The following is a 21,045-nucleotide window of genomic DNA, read 5'->3' as shown; positions in this document are numbered from 1 at the left end:
TTTTTTTTTTTTTTTTTTTTTGGAGTGTTTATGAAAAGACTGCTTCCCAACAAAGTCCCACTTCATCTTGGTGATAACGGTTGGTGTTTCTATCCAGAGGACTAAAAGGCATTCCACAAAGGCCACATATCCAATGAGCTGTGACAGATAAGCACATGACTAAAGGCCTTTAGTTTTCCACTATGACTTGTGAGCTAGATATGGGTTCTAAGAGATGGACTGAAGGAGGCAAGTTCAAGGGGTCCAATCGGGAAAGGCAGGAGGCTGCATTTGGTGCCAACTAAAATTTCTCAAGTGGCTTTCAAGGGTACTCAAAGTAGATTACACAGCATTAGTCAGCTGGAGATGACAAGGGCATGAGGAAATGGGTGCACTCTTGAAAACAGTGACTTTCCTTATTATGGCGAACTAAGAACAAACACCACCTTTAGTCATAATATTTATGGAATATTTAAGGCCATGCAAGAGAGCAGCAACAGAACCAATAAGCTCCTGAGATGAGACATCCCCTAGGTAAGAAGCAGAGTTATCCTTGGGAATCTGACAAGCTCCCCCTTGTCAGATAGCACTGCATTTGTGTTGCTTCAGTAGACCACTATCAGGCTTTTGAAAGACATGAAGGTGACAGAACTGAGATGTCAGTGCCCTGATACTTCCTATAGAAGATTAGTCTCCTCTAGTGACTTCTTGAGGACATGGAACAGGAAGGGCAGCTGGAGTAACTAGGGGTGCACCAATAGAGATTTTTGAAGCTGAAACCAATAGCTGACTTTTAAGGAGACATACCAGCCAATACTGATCTGATTTCTGATACGCAGCCCTGCTGCTTGAAAAGCAATATCCAGCTGGTAAATCTGTTGTGGTGGAAGGGGAGGGAAGGGGTGTCAGGGGCAGATCAAGGCTCCTGTGGTGAGGGAGGAATGGGGCTGAAGTGGGGGCAGGTGCTGCCCAGCCAGGGTGGGGTGGGGTTCTGGATGGAGCCATGGCTTGTCTGGGGGACACAGGGAGGGGGGCATTGCCCACTGCAGTGTGCACCCCAGGAGAGCATGGGGGGGCATGTGCCCCCAGATTTGCGCAAGGCAGGACAGGCTGCAGCTGCAAGCTGGGGCCAGGGCTGCACTGGGCTCCTCCAAGTAGGAGGGGCTGGGCCAGGCTACATTCGAGGTAGGCAGCAGTGGTGATGGGGGGGGGGCAAAACCACCCCAAAATTCCCCATAGCCCCCCCATCACCAATGCCACCACCAGCCCTGAGTGCAGCCCCAGCCCATCCCCACTCCCACCGCCCATGCTGGGAAGAGCCTAGAGCAGCAGCCCACCCCATCCACACATCATGCAGATATGGGGGCACATGCCCTCCCACACGCTTCTGGGGTGCACACAGCAGCAAGAGCTGACCCTGCCTCCTCATGCACCTCAGATGAGCTGTGGCTCCATCCACCCTGCCCTGGCTGGGCAGTGCCTGCCCCAGCTCCACTTCTCCCTCACCACAGGCCTTGATCTATGCCCCCCATGCCCATTCCCTCCCCCCACCCTCCACCACAACAGACTTACCAGTTGCACACAGCTCTCCAAGCTGCTAAGCTGTAATCCTCACTGCCTACATGCTACACTGTGGTTATGAGCATGCACAGGCATTTATCAGCCAAATTATCAGCCACATCAGGCCAATTTCTGGTACAGTCAATTTTCTTTATATGGGTGCTATTCCGATATCAGACCAATGTATCAGTGTACCTCTAGGGGTAACTCAGGAAATTAGAGCAATAAATGACTGTGGCCTGCTGAACCTCCTTCTGTGGAGCAAATAGAGGTAATCTAAATTAACCCCATTCTCCTGTCATGCATCATCTCTTGGGACTTGGGTCCAAGCACAATGAAAGAATGAATAAAACCAGCCTGGGTAACCAATCACTGTATGGGTAACCCACATGGAAAAACATCATTGCAGAAGCTTGTTTTTGCTGTTATGCTTTGGTCTATGCTTAGCTGAATGTAGAATCCCTCTGCCTTGTTAAGGATAGCATTTGAATCTTGTTATTAAGCCAGGTACAGTGACTAATACTGAAGAAGTTGCTGAATGAATAGGCCTTTAGTTATTAATTCAGTAAAATGTAATGCTATTGTTGGGTATGGGAGAGAAGAGTTGGATAGTTGCACCAACTAGTGTAAGTTTTGTTGAGGCATTTAATTAAATTGAATTGGCTCCTGCATGAAAGAAGGAGAGTCGAGGCTGAAACCAGAAACTGATCTATTCTTAGTTGTTCTACCAACTCATTATGTGGCCTTCATAAAGTCACTAAATTCATCTCTATGTTCATGTCTATAAGTCCAAGTTTAAGCTTAACTTCCATAAGGAACAAAAAGGCTTGTGTGATGTTTATAAAGCCCCTTTCAGTCCTCAGATTAAAATTACTAAAGGTAGACAAATTGGCAGTAACTTCACTTTTCCCCCTTTTTCTCTTTATTCTCCTCTTGGAGTATGTCTTCATCAGAAGATGTCTGCAAGTTCTCCATGCAGACAGTTACCAGTAACAGATGTGCTCCAGATTTGGAATTGGGCCAGTAGTTTTCAGTTAGCAAGTACATGTGTATAGGATTAGGAACATTAAGCAACGAATATTAGATATGTATTTTTAAAGTACAGTTAATTTTTTTTCTTAATTTCCTAATTGTCTTTCTTGTATGTTGTTACAATGGTACAAGAGGAGCAACATTATGTGAAGAAAACCCTGCTAAAACAGATTTTGACAATCCCATGTCATGAGAATGTGATCTCTGGTAACTGGCCCTTTGAATGGGTAGTGGTAAGTATAACTCTCTTTTTATGTTTAAGATATTAGGAAGAAACTATGCTCCAAATAAAATAAATATTTCTTTGCAGGACACAAATGGGTAAAATGGAATTGCTAGGCAAAAACTATACATGGCATCAGTGTGAGTGTTTCTGAACCAAGAAACAGGGAAGACATGGTAGAAATCCATGGACTATTTTTGGTTTCCTGCTAACTTTGAAGTTAAAATTAGATTGTCGGGGGATAAAAAACAAACATGCACACATCGTTGACTACCGTTGTGAAATGACTTTGAAAACTACTGTACATGATCCTAGCCATGAATTAAACCAAGTCAGTCACATTTTTCCCCTTGCGTTATTCAGGGGAGTGTGCATGTATACGTGCATGAGCATGCAGCTCTGTCCGTCGGTTTAACAGTACCTTGATTACTTTCCACAATCCTGTGACCAAGGGATTATTATCTGTATTTTTGTTCCTCCTTTTTTGAGGTTTATATCTCCTCTTACTTTTCAAGAACTCTAACTGCTGTTTTCTTTTTAAACCAAGCTTCAAATGTAAACACACATTTTCTTTTCTTGAAAGCCTCTGTCCCCAGTGGCTATTTATTTGGATCTTGTCTTTGCATTATATTGCTACTAAACTTAAAACTTTTTAGGCAAGGTCTGTTAGACTTAAGAAAGATGGATTCAAATTATCAGTAGAACACAGCAAGGGTTAGTCACTTAGACATATTGAAATTTTACTTATCAGAGAGGTGATGATGCATCATACTACATGCACGTATGAACTTTACAAATGAACACAAAGTGTTATACAACCTAATTTAAAAGACAAGACATTAAACTCTTCATTACATGGGATTAATTAAAAATGAAGAAGACAGCAGGGTTTTTTCCTATTTTTTTGATGCAACTAAAAATATAAATGTTAATTGAAGACAAAGAACGTTAAGTTTTCTTCAGTCTCTTTAATATTAAAAAATTATCTGACATTTACCTAAGACAGCGGTTTTCAAACTTCCTAAAGTCATGGAACCCTTTCATATCACTTCTGCCATAGCTTCACAGGCTGTGTGAACTAACATGGAGCAAGGCAATCCAGCACGGTAATGGTGGCACACTGCCTTCTAGCCCACTCTGCCATTACCCCCAGTTTCCACTCTGCCATTATCCCCAGTTTCTTTGTAGAAACCTTGATGACCTATCGTGAAACCCCAGAGTTTCACAGAACACAGTTTCCTGACCTGAACTTCAGATAAGGAAGAAGTATCGTGGTACTAATTTTTATTTATTATTTAATTTTTTGTATGCAGTTTGGGAGACTTTCCTAACTTGAATTTGGTAATCACTACTAAGTGTTCCAAGACCCATGGTTATAAAAAGGATAATTGCTGGAATTAAAGATAGCTAATGTAAAGGTTACAGAATTCTACCTATTATGGGGAATAAAGGAGAATAAGTATGGTGGTAGGAACAAGAGTTTGACTGGAAAACGTTCTGCTTGTGTTTTAAACAGAGAGATAATGGAAGTCAAATAAAACTGATAACCAAAAATTCATACCAGCATGAAGCAAATAAGACCAATAATTTGTTGTACAAAGACAGAATTCAGCTGGGTCCAGAAAATGCACTGCAGATTTCTCCGCTCAAAACTATTGATGATGGCAAGGCCTTCTCGTGCCTCGTGACATACCATCCGGAGAGAATTGTGAAGAGAACCACCACGGTGAAAGTGTTTGGTAAGAGGCTCACACTAACTCCTGTCTTATGTCTTTCTCTACTCCTCCTTTCTACAGTGTACAGTCATGTTCTGGCCTGGTATTATGCAGGCACCCTGACTAAAATGCTTTTTGGTCTTTTTCCACCAGTTACAAAGAGGAGGGGTTGTTGCAGATTGTTTCATAAAATAAACCCACCATTCTCGACAAACACTTAGTGCCAAAATTGTCGTTGCTGGTACTGGAGGCAGGTCTGAAGCATCAAATACATGTGTTTGGAAAGTAACATGCCATTTTAAGTTAAACAAAGCAAGCTTTTGAAAGTGACCCAGGATGCCATACTTCTGGGTGCCAGTTATTGCCAAATTGCTCAAATCCTCACTGTGCCCAAGCAAACAGATGAGTCAACTGCTCATCTGTTGGCATGTAGAAAGTCTATTTCCACAGGCATGTTACTTTCCAAACATAAGTATTTGATGCTTCAGTCCCTATTTCTATCTTCAGGTAGTATTCCAGGTCTTAAAGGAAGCAATTCCAATGCTACTAAAATATATAGGTATCTAGCATAGGGTCTGTCAATTGACAATATGTACCCTGCTTTAAGGAGTTTGTAGCACAGCTTTTACTAGCCTGACACTTGTAATATAAAGATGCAGTAAGTTCTGAGAGAGGACTCTGGGCTATCACTCACTAATGCAAATGAAACAGAAGTAGAAATTGATGGTCTGAGATGTTTCTCTTGTACTTGCGTGACTCAGAAATGGCTTTTAAACTTAAGAAGTGACTTTTAACGGATTAGATTTTCAACCTGGATAACCCTGTTACTTTTTTAAATAAACACATAATTGAAGTTCTACCAGAGTGAAAATATCCCCTTGTTCTCAGTGTAGTTAAACAGGCATATTAACTGATGTTGTTTGATATGCATTTCAAATCGTGCCAGGGCACTGTGCAAAGATACCCATGCTACGACACGTTAGGATGTGAGTGGGCAGAAGCTGAGCCAGCTCTCACCACAGATGAGATAAACGATGACCTTTGTGTTCCATTAAGCTTTGTGCAGTAGTCTCACCAGATTCGTGTTGCTTTCACCCTGGTTCCCAGCAGCGAGCCTGGAAGTGAAGGATGCCAAGACTAACAAGGCTTTTGTCTCTGGCACTTTTCCTTTTTTCCTCCAACCACACAGCAGAAGGGTTGGGGGGAGGGAGTGTTAAAGTAGAAACTAAACCTTAATTTTTTTATTGTTTACAAAAATATCCAGATTCCATTTAGTTTTTTCTTCCTTTCCACTCCTCTTCCCCTTTAAAAAACACAGTTAAGTATGTATCCTGTTCCTGGAAACACAAACTCTTCTCCAACTTACTTTCCCATTTCTTTTAGGTATTCCACCTTTCACATCTTTACTAATGCAATTCCCCTTTCTTTCCTTAGGTTCTATCCACAAACATCAGGGCCCATTTCAATTCCTCCCAGACTTTGTCTGTTGCTTCTTCCTCTCACTCTTCCCGGACCCTCTGTAGGTAGATTTTCATCTCACGTAGGCCTAGCTTTAAGCACTGTTTGTCACATTGCTCTATCTTTTTGAAGACCAGAAAGTTTCTTGCAGTCCACAACACAATTTTGAAACTGATTACCATCTTCTGTCATCTGTACGCTCAATTTTGTTCCACTTTTGGTGTCTCTCCCCACTGCACCACTTCAGCTGTCAGCTTGGTACCTGTTATTAAGTGGTATAAACACTCTGCCCTTCTTTACACCCTTTATGCAAAAGCACAGTCCTGCACAAGTGCTCACGTGTTTCTTCTCTGGTACACACATCACTTGAGCACTTCATGGTCCAGCAGAGCCACTAGCAATGTTGCAAATCACAAAGTAAAAGTATTCTTCTGTGTATCAGCTTAGCTCTTGGTGCTCTTTTAGAAAGTATTTTTCACACACCTCCTTCCAGGTGCTTTCTCTGCAGAGTTTCCCAATCAGAGCTGTTTTCTCACACACATTTTTTGTTGGATCTTGTGATACCTTATAGTGCTCTAGGCCAGTAGAGCACACGTGATGGGGAAACGCAACTTCTGTCTCTTTTTTCCCTTTACCACTTTGCCATTTTATCAGGTAAAATGACTAGCAATCTCTCTCTAATCTCTTACTGTGACATACCTATATGTTCACTGTTGGCAATGGTGGCTGGCTGTGGTTCTCAGTACAGCGTACTTTGTCCAGATGTGCTCTATTTATGCCTCTGAGGTAGGAAGACACAGCAGAGGCTGAACACAAAGCTTGTGGGAAAAGCCCCAGTATAGGTTGATGTTGATGTTGGAGTCCCCGACAGACACAGACGTAGCACAACCTATTCTTAGATATCCTTTGTCCCCAGAGGAGGAATTCTGAAAGAGTAAGCAGGGTGACTTGCCAGGGCGCAATATAGTCTGGCACTTCTCAGTCAGCCTGTGGTTGTTCAGGTTTGATAATTAACCAGCTTAGGTTATAGCAGTCCCTGAATATTTTATACTGTCTGGAGATGGAGAATGAATGAGGGGACATCAGCCCATTTCCCCTGTCCCAGGGAGTGGGCCTCAGCTGGGCACACCAGAGATGACAGCTGGTGTGCAGTGCCTCTGGCAAGTCCTAAGCATGACTATCCCACAAATGCTTGCCAGGAAGCAGAAACTAAGCAGCACAGCCCATCTAGCATGGCCCCAACCATGTGGCAGGAAGCATGATTGAGACAGGGCATAAAGGAGGTTCTAGCCATGTGCTCAAGGGCATGTTGAACCAGCTACGCTGCTGACAAGTAGGCAAATCATGAATCTTGGCAGCACTCCCAGGCTTTCCAGGGATGAAGCATAGATATACATATGACCCTCTGTATGCAGGTGATCAATAACCATCTGTAGTAGCATTTAGTTTGTTAGACTTGAAACAGTATACAATTTAAAAAACAAACAAAACCCTAAGACAAACTTAAGTGTCAAGCAGGATTATCTAGCCCTAGAAAGCGTAGACATGTAATTATGAGGTTTTCTTTAAAGACTTACAGAAAAAAGTATGTAAAGAATGTGTCTTTCCTCAAAGTGCTGTCAGACATCTTAACAAGAAGCTGGGTGCTTTTCCTTCAAGTCCCACCTTACCCGACACTGCCTTTTTTTCTTTGCTTTTCATAGGGTGAAAACCCAAGCCAGAAACAATCCTACTATGTATTGAATTCCTGCTAGTCTCAAAATATCTGTAAATGTCATACAAGGCAGCTAATAGAACTTAGACATTAAGTGGAAAGGACATACAGAATTAAGATATTCAGCTGTTTTCCCTGAAGATGCTGGGAAACGTTTGTTTCTTTTAAAGGGAGAGAACAGCATAGCTGGAATCCAATACAGATTTAGGAAACTAACCTTAATCAAGAAACAGAAGTAGAAGAGATCAACAATGGCTGGGAGAAAGTGAAGGTGTGGTCTAGTCTTCGATATATGTTAAAGGCTGGATAACCAAGTAATTTTTCCTGAAGTTTGAAAACTGTGGCTATTATATTATATTATATTATATTATATTATATTATATTATATTATAAAACTGCCCCATTATATTTCTCTCTACTTTCCAATCTGGCTTAGGCTAAGATAGAAAACAAAATTAATATTTTAAAGCCTTCTTCTCCCTCTACAGTATTTTGGAGATGCCATAAAAAACAAAGCAAAACAACACCACCCATTCCTCCAAAATAAAACCTGAAGCATAAAATAAAAGCTGGGCCAAGTCTGATACAATGAAGACTGTCTTTTTTTCATATAGATAAGTAGATGAAGTGAGTTGATAAAGAAAATATTGCTTTAGTCTTGAAGAACGACTGAAACACTTGGACAGACTGCTCAGTGAGGTAGCATCAGAGGTTTATTTGCTAAACGGTGAAGGCCTTACAGTGCTTAAGATAGTGAACAAAGGTAATGGAGCTGCACTTATCTTGTAGAGGCAGGCTTATAGTAGGAAGAACCAAAAATCTCAAAAAGGAGCTTTAGTCAGCTAAGATGTCTAATCCAGGTTTGCAGTCTACCAGAGGACATAGATAGGGAACACAGAACCTTTTCAGATTCACCAATCAATAGTCAACCACATGGTTGAAGGGTTTTTAGCTTACAAATCATTTGAGATTATTAGTGTACCTTCAGTGGTGCTAGAGTGGTGATTTTGTTTATGATACAGTAAAAGCCGCGTTATCTGGCCAGTTATTAAGGTGCCAGTTGATGTGACAAAAGTGAAACACCATGGCACTTGCAGTTTCACCGACCCACCACAGTCTGGGGCAAAGCAGCTTGTGCTGCTGAGCCCCCATGACCCGGGGCATAGCAGCATTTTCCCAGTGTGTCATATAGATGCATTTAAAATGTATAATAGCTCAGGACAGTAGAGTCACCTGCACACAAGATGAGCAGTGATGGCAAGAAACCACATATTGTCTTCCAGTCCAGGTAGATTTGGTCATCACAGGCCCATTATTTTGATGTGAACTTAATTCTGTAAGTCAGAAATGAGTTGTCAGGGCAAGTCAAGGATTCATCATTGCAAGATGTTATGAGGATTTTTCTCAGTCTGCAGAGCACAGATAGCTCTGCTCAGTGAACTCCTTTGGGAATTATGGAGAGAGAGAGGAGGAGTGACAGTAAGTTTCAAGGTGAGTGTTGAGCAGGAGTAAAATCTTACTTTTTGCAGCTACCACAACTTTTGTTGTTTGATCAAGATGTGGACAGAAGTCAGGAGGGCAAGGTTCATCTTCAGCAGCATTATAAAATAAGGTTTTTAGGGTAACAGAATAATGCATACGGATTGATTGAAACTGACTTCTTGGACACACAAGTCTAAGATATTAGGATCATTAAGGAAGAGCATTATGTATCTTGTAACATGTTTCTGATAGCCTAAATGTAAGCCTTTTCTCTGCTGCTTCTCTACCCTTCCCCAAATGGCACTTAACTTGTTCTTATCATGCATGTTATGTCATTGTTATAGTATCCATAGGCTTATATTTGTTTTATGAAATAGGATACAAAGTCACTTGAGAGAGAAGCTACATTTTAATACTATCAGTTATATTAAAATGCCTTTATTTGCTTTCCAGCCATACCCGAAATATCTATTACCTCCCAAAGTAACTCCATTGGCACCTTGCAGGAGGTGAGTGATTTTTAGAACTTCCAATAAATAAAAATGACAAGTCACAGAGTTGTGTTGTGGGCCATGCGGGATCTGGTAAACCAAGCAAAGTCAGACAGAGAATACATTGAAATGCCAACCAGATCTTACAGTAAGTCATGACAGCAATTTTAAGGTCAATAGTTCGCATTCTTCCCTATGAGCTATTATTGAACCAGCCTATTGCTATGGAATAGTATACTCTAACAGAATTTAAAATAGAAGTGTCGTCTGTTATTTGTTAAGGGTCCTGGAGTCTTTCATGCAAAAGTATCTCAACCACTGACTATACTTTCATGAATATCAAGCAAGGAATTCTTGAGAAGGCCCCAAGAGGACATACTTAGCAGCATTCATAACAAAAGAAAAGTAAAGTTTGAGGCTGTACTGTATATCAAAGCCCTGTCATAGATTAAGGAACAGTTTCATCTAGGAAGTGATGAAGATCATAAGGTTATTGTTATACTGTTTTTAAAGTTTGTTACAACCTGTTGATTAAAAGTAAATGTGACTGTTGACAAGGAAACGGAACTACACAAATTACAAAAGTACAGAGTAAGGAAATATAAATGTGAGAAACTGGAGCTGACAGGACTTGTAAGATCTTGAAATAAGCAAAATGCAAACACAAATCCATTCCTTGTGGTCCTCTTCAAACATTTTGGGTAGAGGAGCAGTTTATGCAGCCTGCCTGATGAAGTTGTCACTAAAGTGATCCAGATAATGCTACTGTCTATCCACAGCAATGTTAGCTTCCATCCTAAGCCACTGAAGTTTGTAAGAAATTGCTGTTAAACTCAGTTGTTCTTCCAGATCCCAAACCTAGGCCATTACAGTGGCTCTGTTCCAAGGAAATAAAGTTTGTGGCCATTCCTTTGTGGTTGCTGATGATGAAAGGTAGATGCACAAAATATAGCCTTTAGCACATGTAGAAGCCCCTGGACAGCCACAGGAGATTTAATAGATTGAGTATCATTCCTTCTATGCCCCTAAGCATAGGACTACATGATAATGGCTTTTGCATCATCAGGCAATAAAAAGGGTGGGACTGAAAAGCTGGCTGGGATTTTACATCTTGCACTGGCATGGTTCCCAGCTCTGAAACCAATTCTTTTGCATCTATTCCCAAATAGTTAGGTTTAACTGCTGATTTAACTTGTGCTGAGACCCAAACCAGCCCTGGCATCACATACTAAATTGAGTGTATCTCAGTATTGAAGTGACACAAAGCCAATGCTGTCACCTGTGTTGTGTCCTGCTCTGAGTACATCTGGACCCAAGGATAATCATCCAAATGAAGTATTGACATACACTGCTGGGATTGTTGGGATCAGGACTGAAGCATAAACTCCAATATTGTGTGTCCATGTTCTGACCTGAGCATCTGAATATGGAATTTGTGCCTTCTATTATGCTACTTACATTTGAAAATTGTGTCCTATGTTTTAAATTGCAATATGCATAGTTTAAGGGAAGTGTTTTGCTAACCCAGACTATAGTTAGTATGAAATGTATACCAAATAACCAAGTGGCTAGCAGTGCTATTAGTGGAATTTTTATTTCATTACTGGTACCCAACTAGACCAGAGTTTTAGTGTTGGGGTTTTTTTTCCATGTAAACCATAGAAATAAGCATTTCTGTGACCTGAAGAGTCAATTCTTCTATTACAGCTTGACAGCAGAAAGAACAGTGTAAAACCACATCCCTCCTGCTCTCAAACGAGACATGTCAGACTAGGCTACCACATCTTCGTCATTTCCCTGCCTTCCTCAGTGACCTATACAAGTTTTTAAATCCTCAGTATGGCATCCTATTTAACAAGAACTCTCTTCACTGGTTTTAGTGTGTAGGAAAAATTTTTCCAGAATGTTCAGAAAGACTAACAACTCTCTTTGCTGATCCAAATATTACACATCTTTATTCTTTGTTAACATTCCTCCTCCCCTGCTTCCCTATGCCCCCCATCCCCACCCCCTGCTTCCCAAGAAAGGAGATAAGATCCATTCTGGACATCAGATTGGTACTTGCCTTTGGGAAGCATTTATAAAAAGAGATAATAGTCAAACAAGTAACTGAAAAATGCCACACCTGTAAAAGGAACAGAATGAAAAGAAAAAAAAATCAATTACAGGATGACTTCAGAGGTGACTTACAGTGGCAATAAAAGGTTTCAATCTTGTAGTTTCAATCTCCAATCTTTAATATGTAGCTTGTAACCCCTGTGGCACAACAAGTCTCATTTCAAATAAAGTTATACGTATTGCTTTCTTCAAGATGGTCTGCTAGGGGGCTTTCAAGTCTAATGTGCTAATAATGCTCCTGTACTAAAATTAACTTCTTAATTAAAATGGGGAAGGCAGGGTTTTATTCAAGCCTTCAAAACAACAAATGAAAAATACTGAAAATGCAAGAAACCAGACACTGCCCATCAAATACATCTAACCTCTGATTAGCCCTGAGAGAGATGTCCTCCCAGTGTAGTTTTTAATGTTTTATTCACTGTTCGCCTTTTGGCCCATCAGGAGTAAATGTTAGGCTATACATTTAGAAGTAAATACAGCCTGTCCTTTCCTATTTAGAATGCAACAGATATTCAGGTCTCCATGACCTTTGTGACACGCACATGATTGCTAATAACTGGGTCAGTGTACTTGGTGCATCGTTGTGTCAGGCAGTCTCTCAGAAAATCTATCAGGCTGTAATCAAGGGAAAAATTCTGTAGTAAGCAGGTCATGCGTTAATCTCCCCCAGAAACTGGACTGTTACAAAGTATAGGGTTCTTTTAATATCGCTGTGTCTCTGCTAGATTCTAGGCTGAAAACACCATCTCATCCCTCACAGGCTACCAAGTAGACTTGGATAAGGATAAATTCTGGTTGCTAGCATCCCAGTTAGTATTGTAGACAAAATGCTCTTCTATCCCATTTAACAGTCCCTTGATGGGTCTTACCATTTAATGTAGGGATACCATACAATGTACAAGAAATACAATCACTATAAGAAAGATCTTTACCAAAGTGGAATGGATAATATGTTCGTATTTTTGTTATTGGCAATAAAAAATTGCAGGCTTTGATTATTTGAATCAGGTCAGAAATATTTGACTAAATCTTGCTTTTATTGCTCATAGACTAACCTTACCTGCATTGTAAAGAAGGCTTTTCCCAAGCCAAATCTTGTGTGGTATGTGGATGGAGACATTGTTAAAGACCAATATGGAGGTAATAAATATTACTAGAAAGTAATGCTGTTAAAAACAAAAGTAAGAACAAGCCAGGAGAAAACAGATTACTGCTATGCTATTCCTGCTATGGCGTGAGTTTTGGTTACTTGCTTCAGTATGGAAGGAATGTGACTGCTATTAGTGGACAACAGCTGAGAAATGGGCAAGTTACCATGTGTTGATGTCATTCATTGAAAAGACAGCCTGGCAAAGTCAGGTTTATATAGCTGTGCCATTTGACTGACATCTGAATTAAGCAGTATGAGTTTGATATTATTATTTTTTAAGAACCAGAAATTTGCACAGCTCTGGGACAGGGTATAAAGGGAGGATTGATGGCTTTTCTATTGTTCTCTCAGGCACATCTATTGAAGCTGAAGAACCAAAGGAGAGTGAAGGTTTCTATGAACTCACATCATTGCTGATGATACAAAATACCAATCAGTCAGAGACTAAACAGACTGCCTGGTGTACCTGTGAGTTTCCCTTCCCTTGGAATGAAGCACGGGATATTTCATCTGAAGAAATTGTTGTTTATTTTGGTATGTCAACATATATATTATACAGACTGTCTCTCAAGTAAAAAACACAGAATATTTGTACTCTCCAACTTATATTATTGAGAAAATAGCAGGCATATGGAAAAATAATTCTTGTATATACAGTACAAGAATATGTTAGGCAAGTTATGCATATATAATGTCAAGTTAAGACCTTAATTGTGCTAATAAATCTGTCAAAGATGACATTTTGAACAGTGCTTTTGGTGGAGTGAGGAAGACCGGTTTCTGCACATAGTGAAGGAATTAGATTTCACTTTAGCTGATACCAGTGTGAGAGTAAAGTCCTCATTCTAAGTATATACTAACCTACCTGCGAAATGCCAGTGAACTATATATAACATGCATTTTGCAATACGCACTTCTGGGCCATTCATGTATGCACTGCAGCTATCTGGAAATTCAAGCTACCAAACTAAGGGCCAGATTGTACTATCAGACTGTTGGCCTGACCCCTCAGGGCAATGCTCAGGATCTCAATATTGCACTGTTAGAGAGGAAGGTGTAGTGTACAGTTGCACATGCACACATAAAAATCAATTAAGCACACACTCACTAGGTGCATACACCCTTATTAGGCATACACACTCACATTACCAGCTCAGACACATACACTACCCACCCCAAAAGTTAGACACAGATCACTAATTCATATCTCATGCACAGCACACAATGCCATATATAGACACATACACTAGCAACTCAGATACACACGTGTTCAAAATAACTAGTCTGGGCTCACACACACTACACTCACCACATTTAGACAGAATCAGTTACCAGTTACCAACACCTGCACATTTCAATACACATATATGGATTACTAATTCATATACCACACACACAATATCTATATCTATATGTGTATTGACTAATTTACACACATACCACCCACCTACACATACACACAAGTGAGTTCCTAAGTTGGATATTGTGATGTGTATGTATGTGCTTGGTGTACTTGGGATACCTGGGGAAAGGTTAAGGTAAGAAAGTAGAAGTGTAGAGAGTTAAAGTCCCTGGGACCGGGATTAGAACTGGTAGACTACAGGGGCCTGGGCTGAAGAACTGAGGCTTGGGAGTAACTTTAGGTTAATTGATCTTAATTGATTAAAAGACAATGCCCAAAGTCTGCAGAACAGGGGAATGATGCTGGTATAGAGGTTGGGACCAGAGCCAGAGCTACAGAGGAGCTGAAAAGGTAGGTGGGGAGAGGGAAAATGGGACTAAGGGAAAGTGTGGATGTTAAAGAGGGGCTCTGGGTGTGGGAAGCCAGAGGATGGCTCCGGGGCAGCTAGAGAAGCTGCAGGGAGTGCAGTAGGTGCTGGGAGCTGGAAAAAGGCTCCAGCTGCTGGAGAAAACTGCAGGACAGCCACAAGGAGCTGGGAAGCTGAAGGTGGGGATGACTGAAGAAGATGTGGGGGAAGCCTGAAAACAGAGAGCAGCAGAAAATTGCAGGGACAGCAGGAAAGCAAGGAGAAGCTAAGAGGTGGCAGAAAAGGGGAGATGGAATTGGGAAGAGATGGGGAAACTAGCAGAGAGCGTGGGAACTGGAGCTGAGAGAGAGAGAATGAGGATAGAATTTAAGATAGAGAAGGGACTGGGATTCAATAAAACATGACCCAACTCGGGGTTGCAAATGACAGTGGTTTTATTGAACAGGGGAGATGGTGACACAATGCCAAATTGGTTCCTGCGCACACATACACACACACGCAGCAGGGTTTAAAGAGGCTTGGTGCAAGGGCTGCAGTCCAGGAGGAAAGAGAGAGTCCAAATTGTAGGAGGAGGTATGCAGATAATATCTACCTATCCAGGCTGGAAAGGGGTCCTTGTCCAGTAGATGTTGTCCAGAGGGGGTTGCCGGGAGGGCCTCTGGGGTGAATAGGTAAAGTGAAGCTGGTCTGGTCCAGATGGAAATGGCATTCCCACTGGGTCTGTCTTCACTGCCCCTTTTTATAGGGGCAGACCATTTGTGATGCCCAGGCAAGGGTCAGCCCCTGGCATACTGAGCATGTGTGCTGTATGCAGGGATGTGTAGTTTCGGTTGTCTGTAATGGTAGGGTACAGTGACAGAGTTGCTGGTACTACAGGGTCTTTTGTTTTTCAAATGTTGGTCTTGTCTCTCTTTTCCTGGGTGAGGTCCATGGTTCCTGGATGAATCAATGCGAGGTGATGGCCCAGTCATTACAGGCCATTCAGTAGAGGCCTGCTACCATTGTATTTCAATCATGCCCAATCATTCTCATTCATCCGGGAACCAATTTACATGGGAGGGGTGCATGACTCATATTGTTGCAACATGGGATGCCCAGGAAGAGGACAGAAGATGGAGGCTTGGTATATAAAATGGAAACTTGACATGACTTTGGTTCACTTACAAACACGGGCCTAAACCATACAATATCCATATGCAACAGTAAAAATCAATACAAACCTAATAATAATACAATATAAAACAGGGGATATCCAAAACCAAAAACTTGCTACCAAAATAAAAATGTTTAAAGCTTATCCTAAGTTTGAGCTCACTTATACTTATCTATAGGGAATAGAAAGGGAGAGAAAAAGTCAGAAATGGTTGGGAAAGGGCAGTGAATGCAATAAAAACAAAAACAAAACTGGGGTTTTGCTATAGAAGTAAAGATGTAATAAAGCCCTGACAACTATAAAACCAAATGGCTGGCTGAGAGGAGCCATCTCTGCACTATATACTGCAATAGTTCTTTGCTTTCTAACATTGGGGTAGGTAGACCCCAATCAAGGAACTTTTCAGCAAGTAGCATTGTGAAAATGGGAAACATGACTGTTAACAGGATCCAAGTATTTTGTAGTAGGTATGGGGCATCTCTTTTTTGCCCGCTCTGTGATCAGTGGGACCCTCACAGTCAACTCACCTTCAGATGCATTTGTGTTGTTTGTATTTGTATTTGTATTGTATTTGCATCTCTGTCACTTGCCTTCAGAAGTATGTCAGATTGTGTGTTTGTTTGTCTTCATGTTGGTTGATGGCTTTCCCCTTAATGACCTGGAGATCTTTAGTATGTGGCTTTTAAGATGTTAATAACCTTAATTCACAGCCAGTATTGATCACATTTGGTCAGAGCTGTGCTTCTAACTGAAAAGATTTACATGCAGAGGTTCAAAGCACAGCAGGTTTTTTCAATTTTTTCATGGGGAGGTGGAATCTCATATAGATATAGCTAAAAAATGACTGAAAAGTTTTTAAGTAGTTTTTCTCATTTGAGCAAAATCCAGTGAGCATTTCAACCCCAAAATCAATTCTTATAGAAAATTATTCAAGTAAATTCTGAACTATGTTTGCTTAAATTAACTATAGCATTTACAAGCACCAAGGTAATGTCACTTTACAAAAATGTTAAAGATTTTTTTTTTAAAGGGAAAAATTAAACTGGACCTCTGCTGTGGGCTATGAAGGTACTTTTGTTGTGTGATACAACTCCTGTGAGTTATATTAAAGATCCTATTACAAATGTAACATTTAATTGCTTTTAAGAATTGATTATTTTTGTCTGTTCACAGACAGTAGAGGCAATGGACCATCTAAAGCTCTTACTCCTGTGGCTACAGAAGGTAAGTTAAATCATTCCTTCTCAGTGCATTCCATGCCATGCTGTTTATTTTTTACCCCCACTGGCACACCGGCAAAAATGAGTTTGTTAAATTGTCTTCCTGTTGAAACCAAATAGATGTATATATTTACTACAACATTTCTGGACAAATTTAGTTTTTGTGACTTCCTATTTTTATAAATTTATTGGAAATTTAGAAAAGAGAAAGAATTACATAGCTATGGTCTTAGTATCACTTTGAGCTATAATCTGTCACTGTTAGTTCTTATACACGGAATATACTCCTTGAATTGGAAGAGCTGATGTCATATTTCATACAGTCTGCTTGTTAATTCTGGTGCTCTTTAGATCAACATTTTGCTTCTGTCATTGCATGTTTCAGTTCCCATTGCAGTTTTAGCTGGACAAGTTACACTTGATATCCTGCATCCTCAAGCCTGTTGGATAGAATTGTTTGTACGGACCATATATTGGGCTCCATTACAATCAGCCTTGGTTCCAACGATGGTTAAAGTGACCGGGGGGTGGGGCACATATGTATAAAATCCTCACTACATAAAAACTTTGGCATGTCTGTCATTACAGTCTGAGCTGCCTCCCTCCTTGGGAATTTTCTCTCAAAGCAGAGGCTGGGGGTTAGGGGAGCACTTAAACTCAATCATTTTCAAGTTAAAAGAAGCAGCTGTTGGTTAGAGACTTGCCTGTCAGATTCTCAGCTCCTGAGCAATCCCACTCCCCCTGATATCACTGTTCCAAACTTTAGAGTATGTTGCAAGTTGCATCTTTGTTTCCAGGTTACTGAGGAGGTAGAGTCTGGGAGTTGGATCAGCAGAAGTAAAAGCAATTCTGTTGGTCTGTTTTAGTAGTTTTGTGTTTTTCTAACAGAATTTAGAGCCCTGGATCGATACTTCCATACAAATTGGAAGGAAAAAATATTTAAAATGCCTAGCTGATGGAGTGGTATCAATGTACAGGAGACTGTCCTCCAGTTTCAGATAATGGAAGCATCTTCTATTCAATTCATAGCTAGGAATTATTTCCCTATATTAAATTAAATGTTTGTACTAATAACTGGAGTGGACAATATTAAGACTTGAATTATCAAACTGGACACTTTTCAAAGCCCATCAACACCTCTCTTCCTTTACTTTCTCTAATTTTTCTCAAGTCGGCGATCATTGCCTATGCAACACCAAATCCTCTACAGACCAAAGTTTTAGAGTTGTGTAGAGTTCAGACCAAAGTTGTGTGAAGTGTTTAACACTTGGTCACGTAGAGCAGTGGTTCTCAACCTTTTTTGTACCAGGACCCACTTGTAAACATTGATGACTAGTGCCTCTCACTCCCCACCCAGTGCCTCCAGGCTGTAGCCCCCAGCGTGGGGTGTAGGGGGTGGGTGTGTGGGGCAGGATGGGGGGGCAGGGAGGCCCCAAGCAGCCCCTTGCAGGTGGGAACTCTGCCAGCCTGCAAGGGAAAACCACCATTTCTCACATTTTTCTCCTTTAAAGGAGAATCTCCTATTAAAGTTTGTTGACCCATTTTTAAAGCTTGTTCATGACCCTTTCATATATTTGTGGGACCCACTTTTTGTTTGCGACCCATGGTGTGAGAAATACTTACATGAAGTACTGTTACTGAGTCACTGGGGTAGCCTAGGTATAGACTGCATTTATATTAAATCATGTTAGATAAAATTACTAGAAGCTTAACTTCAATCAATACAAGAAGCCTGCTATCTATTGTTAATGAATACGCTGGTTTCCTCATTAACAGTACAGTGAATTCTGGCATAAAACAGCATTTCTGTTTCATCCCTTTACTCTCAGTTACATACTTCTGTAGCAAGCTAAATGATTACTCTCTTTCCTTCGTGTTTACTGGACTTACACTTTTTATTTGGTATGCCAACAGTAACTTGCATATGAATCTGAAACCAGCAGGATTGTGCTGGCAGGAAAAAACAGTACTGGCTTGAAGATTAGTATTAGGAATGTCTCATTCCTGGCAAAGTATTAGTATTTTACATACATTAAGGGAATCTAAGTATTCTGCTCCTATCACACTAAGCTCCTCCTTGAGTCATCCATGCCCTAGACCTTAGAGGAGCACAGAAAACCACGAAGAGCGAGCAGCTGGCTGGAATCCACAGAGTATGAATAGAGCAGAAGGGACAGCTATAAAACCCTGTCAGCAGCAGCAATCTAACGATGGGACATGCACTCAGAAGTGGCCTGCAGGTGGTTACAGAGTAGATGCATGGTTTCATGGTTTATGAGTTTCTGTGACTAAGCCTGCACAGGAAATGAATGTGCTTGGGGGCAGCGCTTTCAGGCATGCTACGCTGCTTCCGGCAGGCTGCTTTTTAAACCGCATGAAGTGTAGCTGCAACCATGTAGCTAGGCTATGAAGCTTGTAGATGGAGCTACCTGGTACTGTTATTCAGTAGAGCTAATTACTCCATCCCAAGCACCCTGTGGGAGGTGCTACACTGACTGACCAGTGCAGTATGCGAAGATGGGGTTGGTAGCCTTTTAAAACAGTGGGTCACCTACCCAATCTCAACCACCCCAACCCTCCCTGCTGTGTCCCAAGGGCTGGTTTACCATGCCCTCCTAATGCAGTCTCTCTTTACTGCGCACCACTGAAAAAGTGGCCAAAAATAATGGACAACAGATGATTCGGTGTCACTTGGGCACCCTTAGTGACCCTAGTTTCTCAAACTTCACACGAGACTTAGCTGTACTAAAAAGGCTATTTTAATGAGGTCTTATTTGTTTTGATTGCTCTTAAACCCTGGTGTATCAACACGTTCATCAGCCATGAGGACCACCACAGGTAAAGTGTTTCATTCCATTCTTCAGTTAATATGACTTACTTATTTTTCCTGTGTCCTTAAGCAGAATGTACACAATGAGGCAGGGTGAATAATCACAGCTCAGTATATTTTCATGCCACAGTAGGATGTGGTAGCACCATAAGATGAAAATCTAGCCTAAATACAGACATTCAAAAAGCCCTGGCAGAAGCGCTCTATTGTGCTTTACTTAAAATGCTATAAGTTAGAGTATGAGCAAAGCAAACAGATGTTTGGTATTTGGGGGAGCTTGGAGCCTGCCCACACTGGCCACTGGGGGCACTCCCACACACCTCCCAGGAGGCTGCTAGAGTGGTCCCTCTCCTCAGCCCTGCCCCCCTCCCACGTGATAACTTTCACCAGCAGCTGGGGGATACCAACCTAAGAGCCTTTCCCTATAATCCCCACCAGCTAGGCAGTGATGTTTTGTGGGGCTGGGGATGCAATGGGGAGAAAGACCTTGGATCTTTTCTGCCATGGCCCCTCCTGGCCATGGGAGAGGTGGGGAATAGGAATCTTAGCTCTGTGTCCCTACAGCACTCCTGGCTAGACAGTAGTGTGCCATGGGACCAGGGCTGTTGTGGGGATAAAGAGCCCAGAACCTCTCCCCCCACAGGCCCCGTCTCCCCCCAACCAGGCAATGGTGCACTGCAGGGCCAAGGCTGCTCCTCCTATGGCCTCCCCAGCCGGGCTGTAGCATGCCACATGAGGCTGGAGTGGTTGTGGAGAGAGAGTTCCCCCTCCCTTCCTCTGGCTGGTTGCGTGTCACAGCTGACTGGAAGGAGGAGGTGGAGCTGGGATCAGAAGCTGTTACTGACTTGGGTCAGTGACAGCTGAGGGGGCAGGGCCAGTGCAATGTCACCTGGAATAGCAACAGTCATGCTTTAAGTTAACCTTTGATGGAATCTGTAACAGATGTTCATTAAAGTGCTTTAACAAAAAGCGCTTTAGTTTAATACCTCATCCATTGAGGGTCAACTTAGAGTGCAATTCATCATTTTTAAAGAACTCTAAGAGCTGTGAACATTTAGTTATGGCTTTAGAGCTCTTCCTGTGCACTTAAAGCCCAATAGGTGTAATGCCTGTACCTAACCCATTAGGCTATGGTCTGTAATTAAGCTAGA

The 21,045-nt window shown here is 41.5% G+C and overlaps 1 protein-coding gene across 1 annotated transcript in view; it reads left to right on the top strand.

Moving 5' to 3' along the window:
- The window catches only part of CD96 (CD96 molecule), a 49,770-nt gene that overhangs the window by 10,423 nt on the left and 18,302 nt on the right, over positions 1 to 21,045 (top strand). The window contains 7 exon segments of the mRNA XM_019528598.1: positions 2,704 to 2,804; positions 4,311 to 4,533; positions 9,617 to 9,672; positions 12,822 to 12,912; positions 13,274 to 13,456; positions 17,018 to 17,068; positions 19,858 to 19,902. Coding sequence (XP_019384143.1) covers positions 2,704 to 2,804; positions 4,311 to 4,533; positions 9,617 to 9,672; positions 12,822 to 12,912; positions 13,274 to 13,456; positions 17,018 to 17,068; positions 19,858 to 19,902 — 750 coding nt within the window.

Source organism: Crocodylus porosus, unplaced genomic scaffold (assembly GCF_001723895.1).
Source record: "Crocodylus porosus isolate Cpor-Errol unplaced genomic scaffold, CroPor_comp1, whole genome shotgun sequence".
Taxonomy (NCBI): Eukaryota; Metazoa; Chordata; order Crocodylia; family Crocodylidae; genus Crocodylus; species Crocodylus porosus.
Note: the sequence above shows the minus strand (reverse complement) of the source record. Positions and strands in the feature narration are given on the sequence as shown.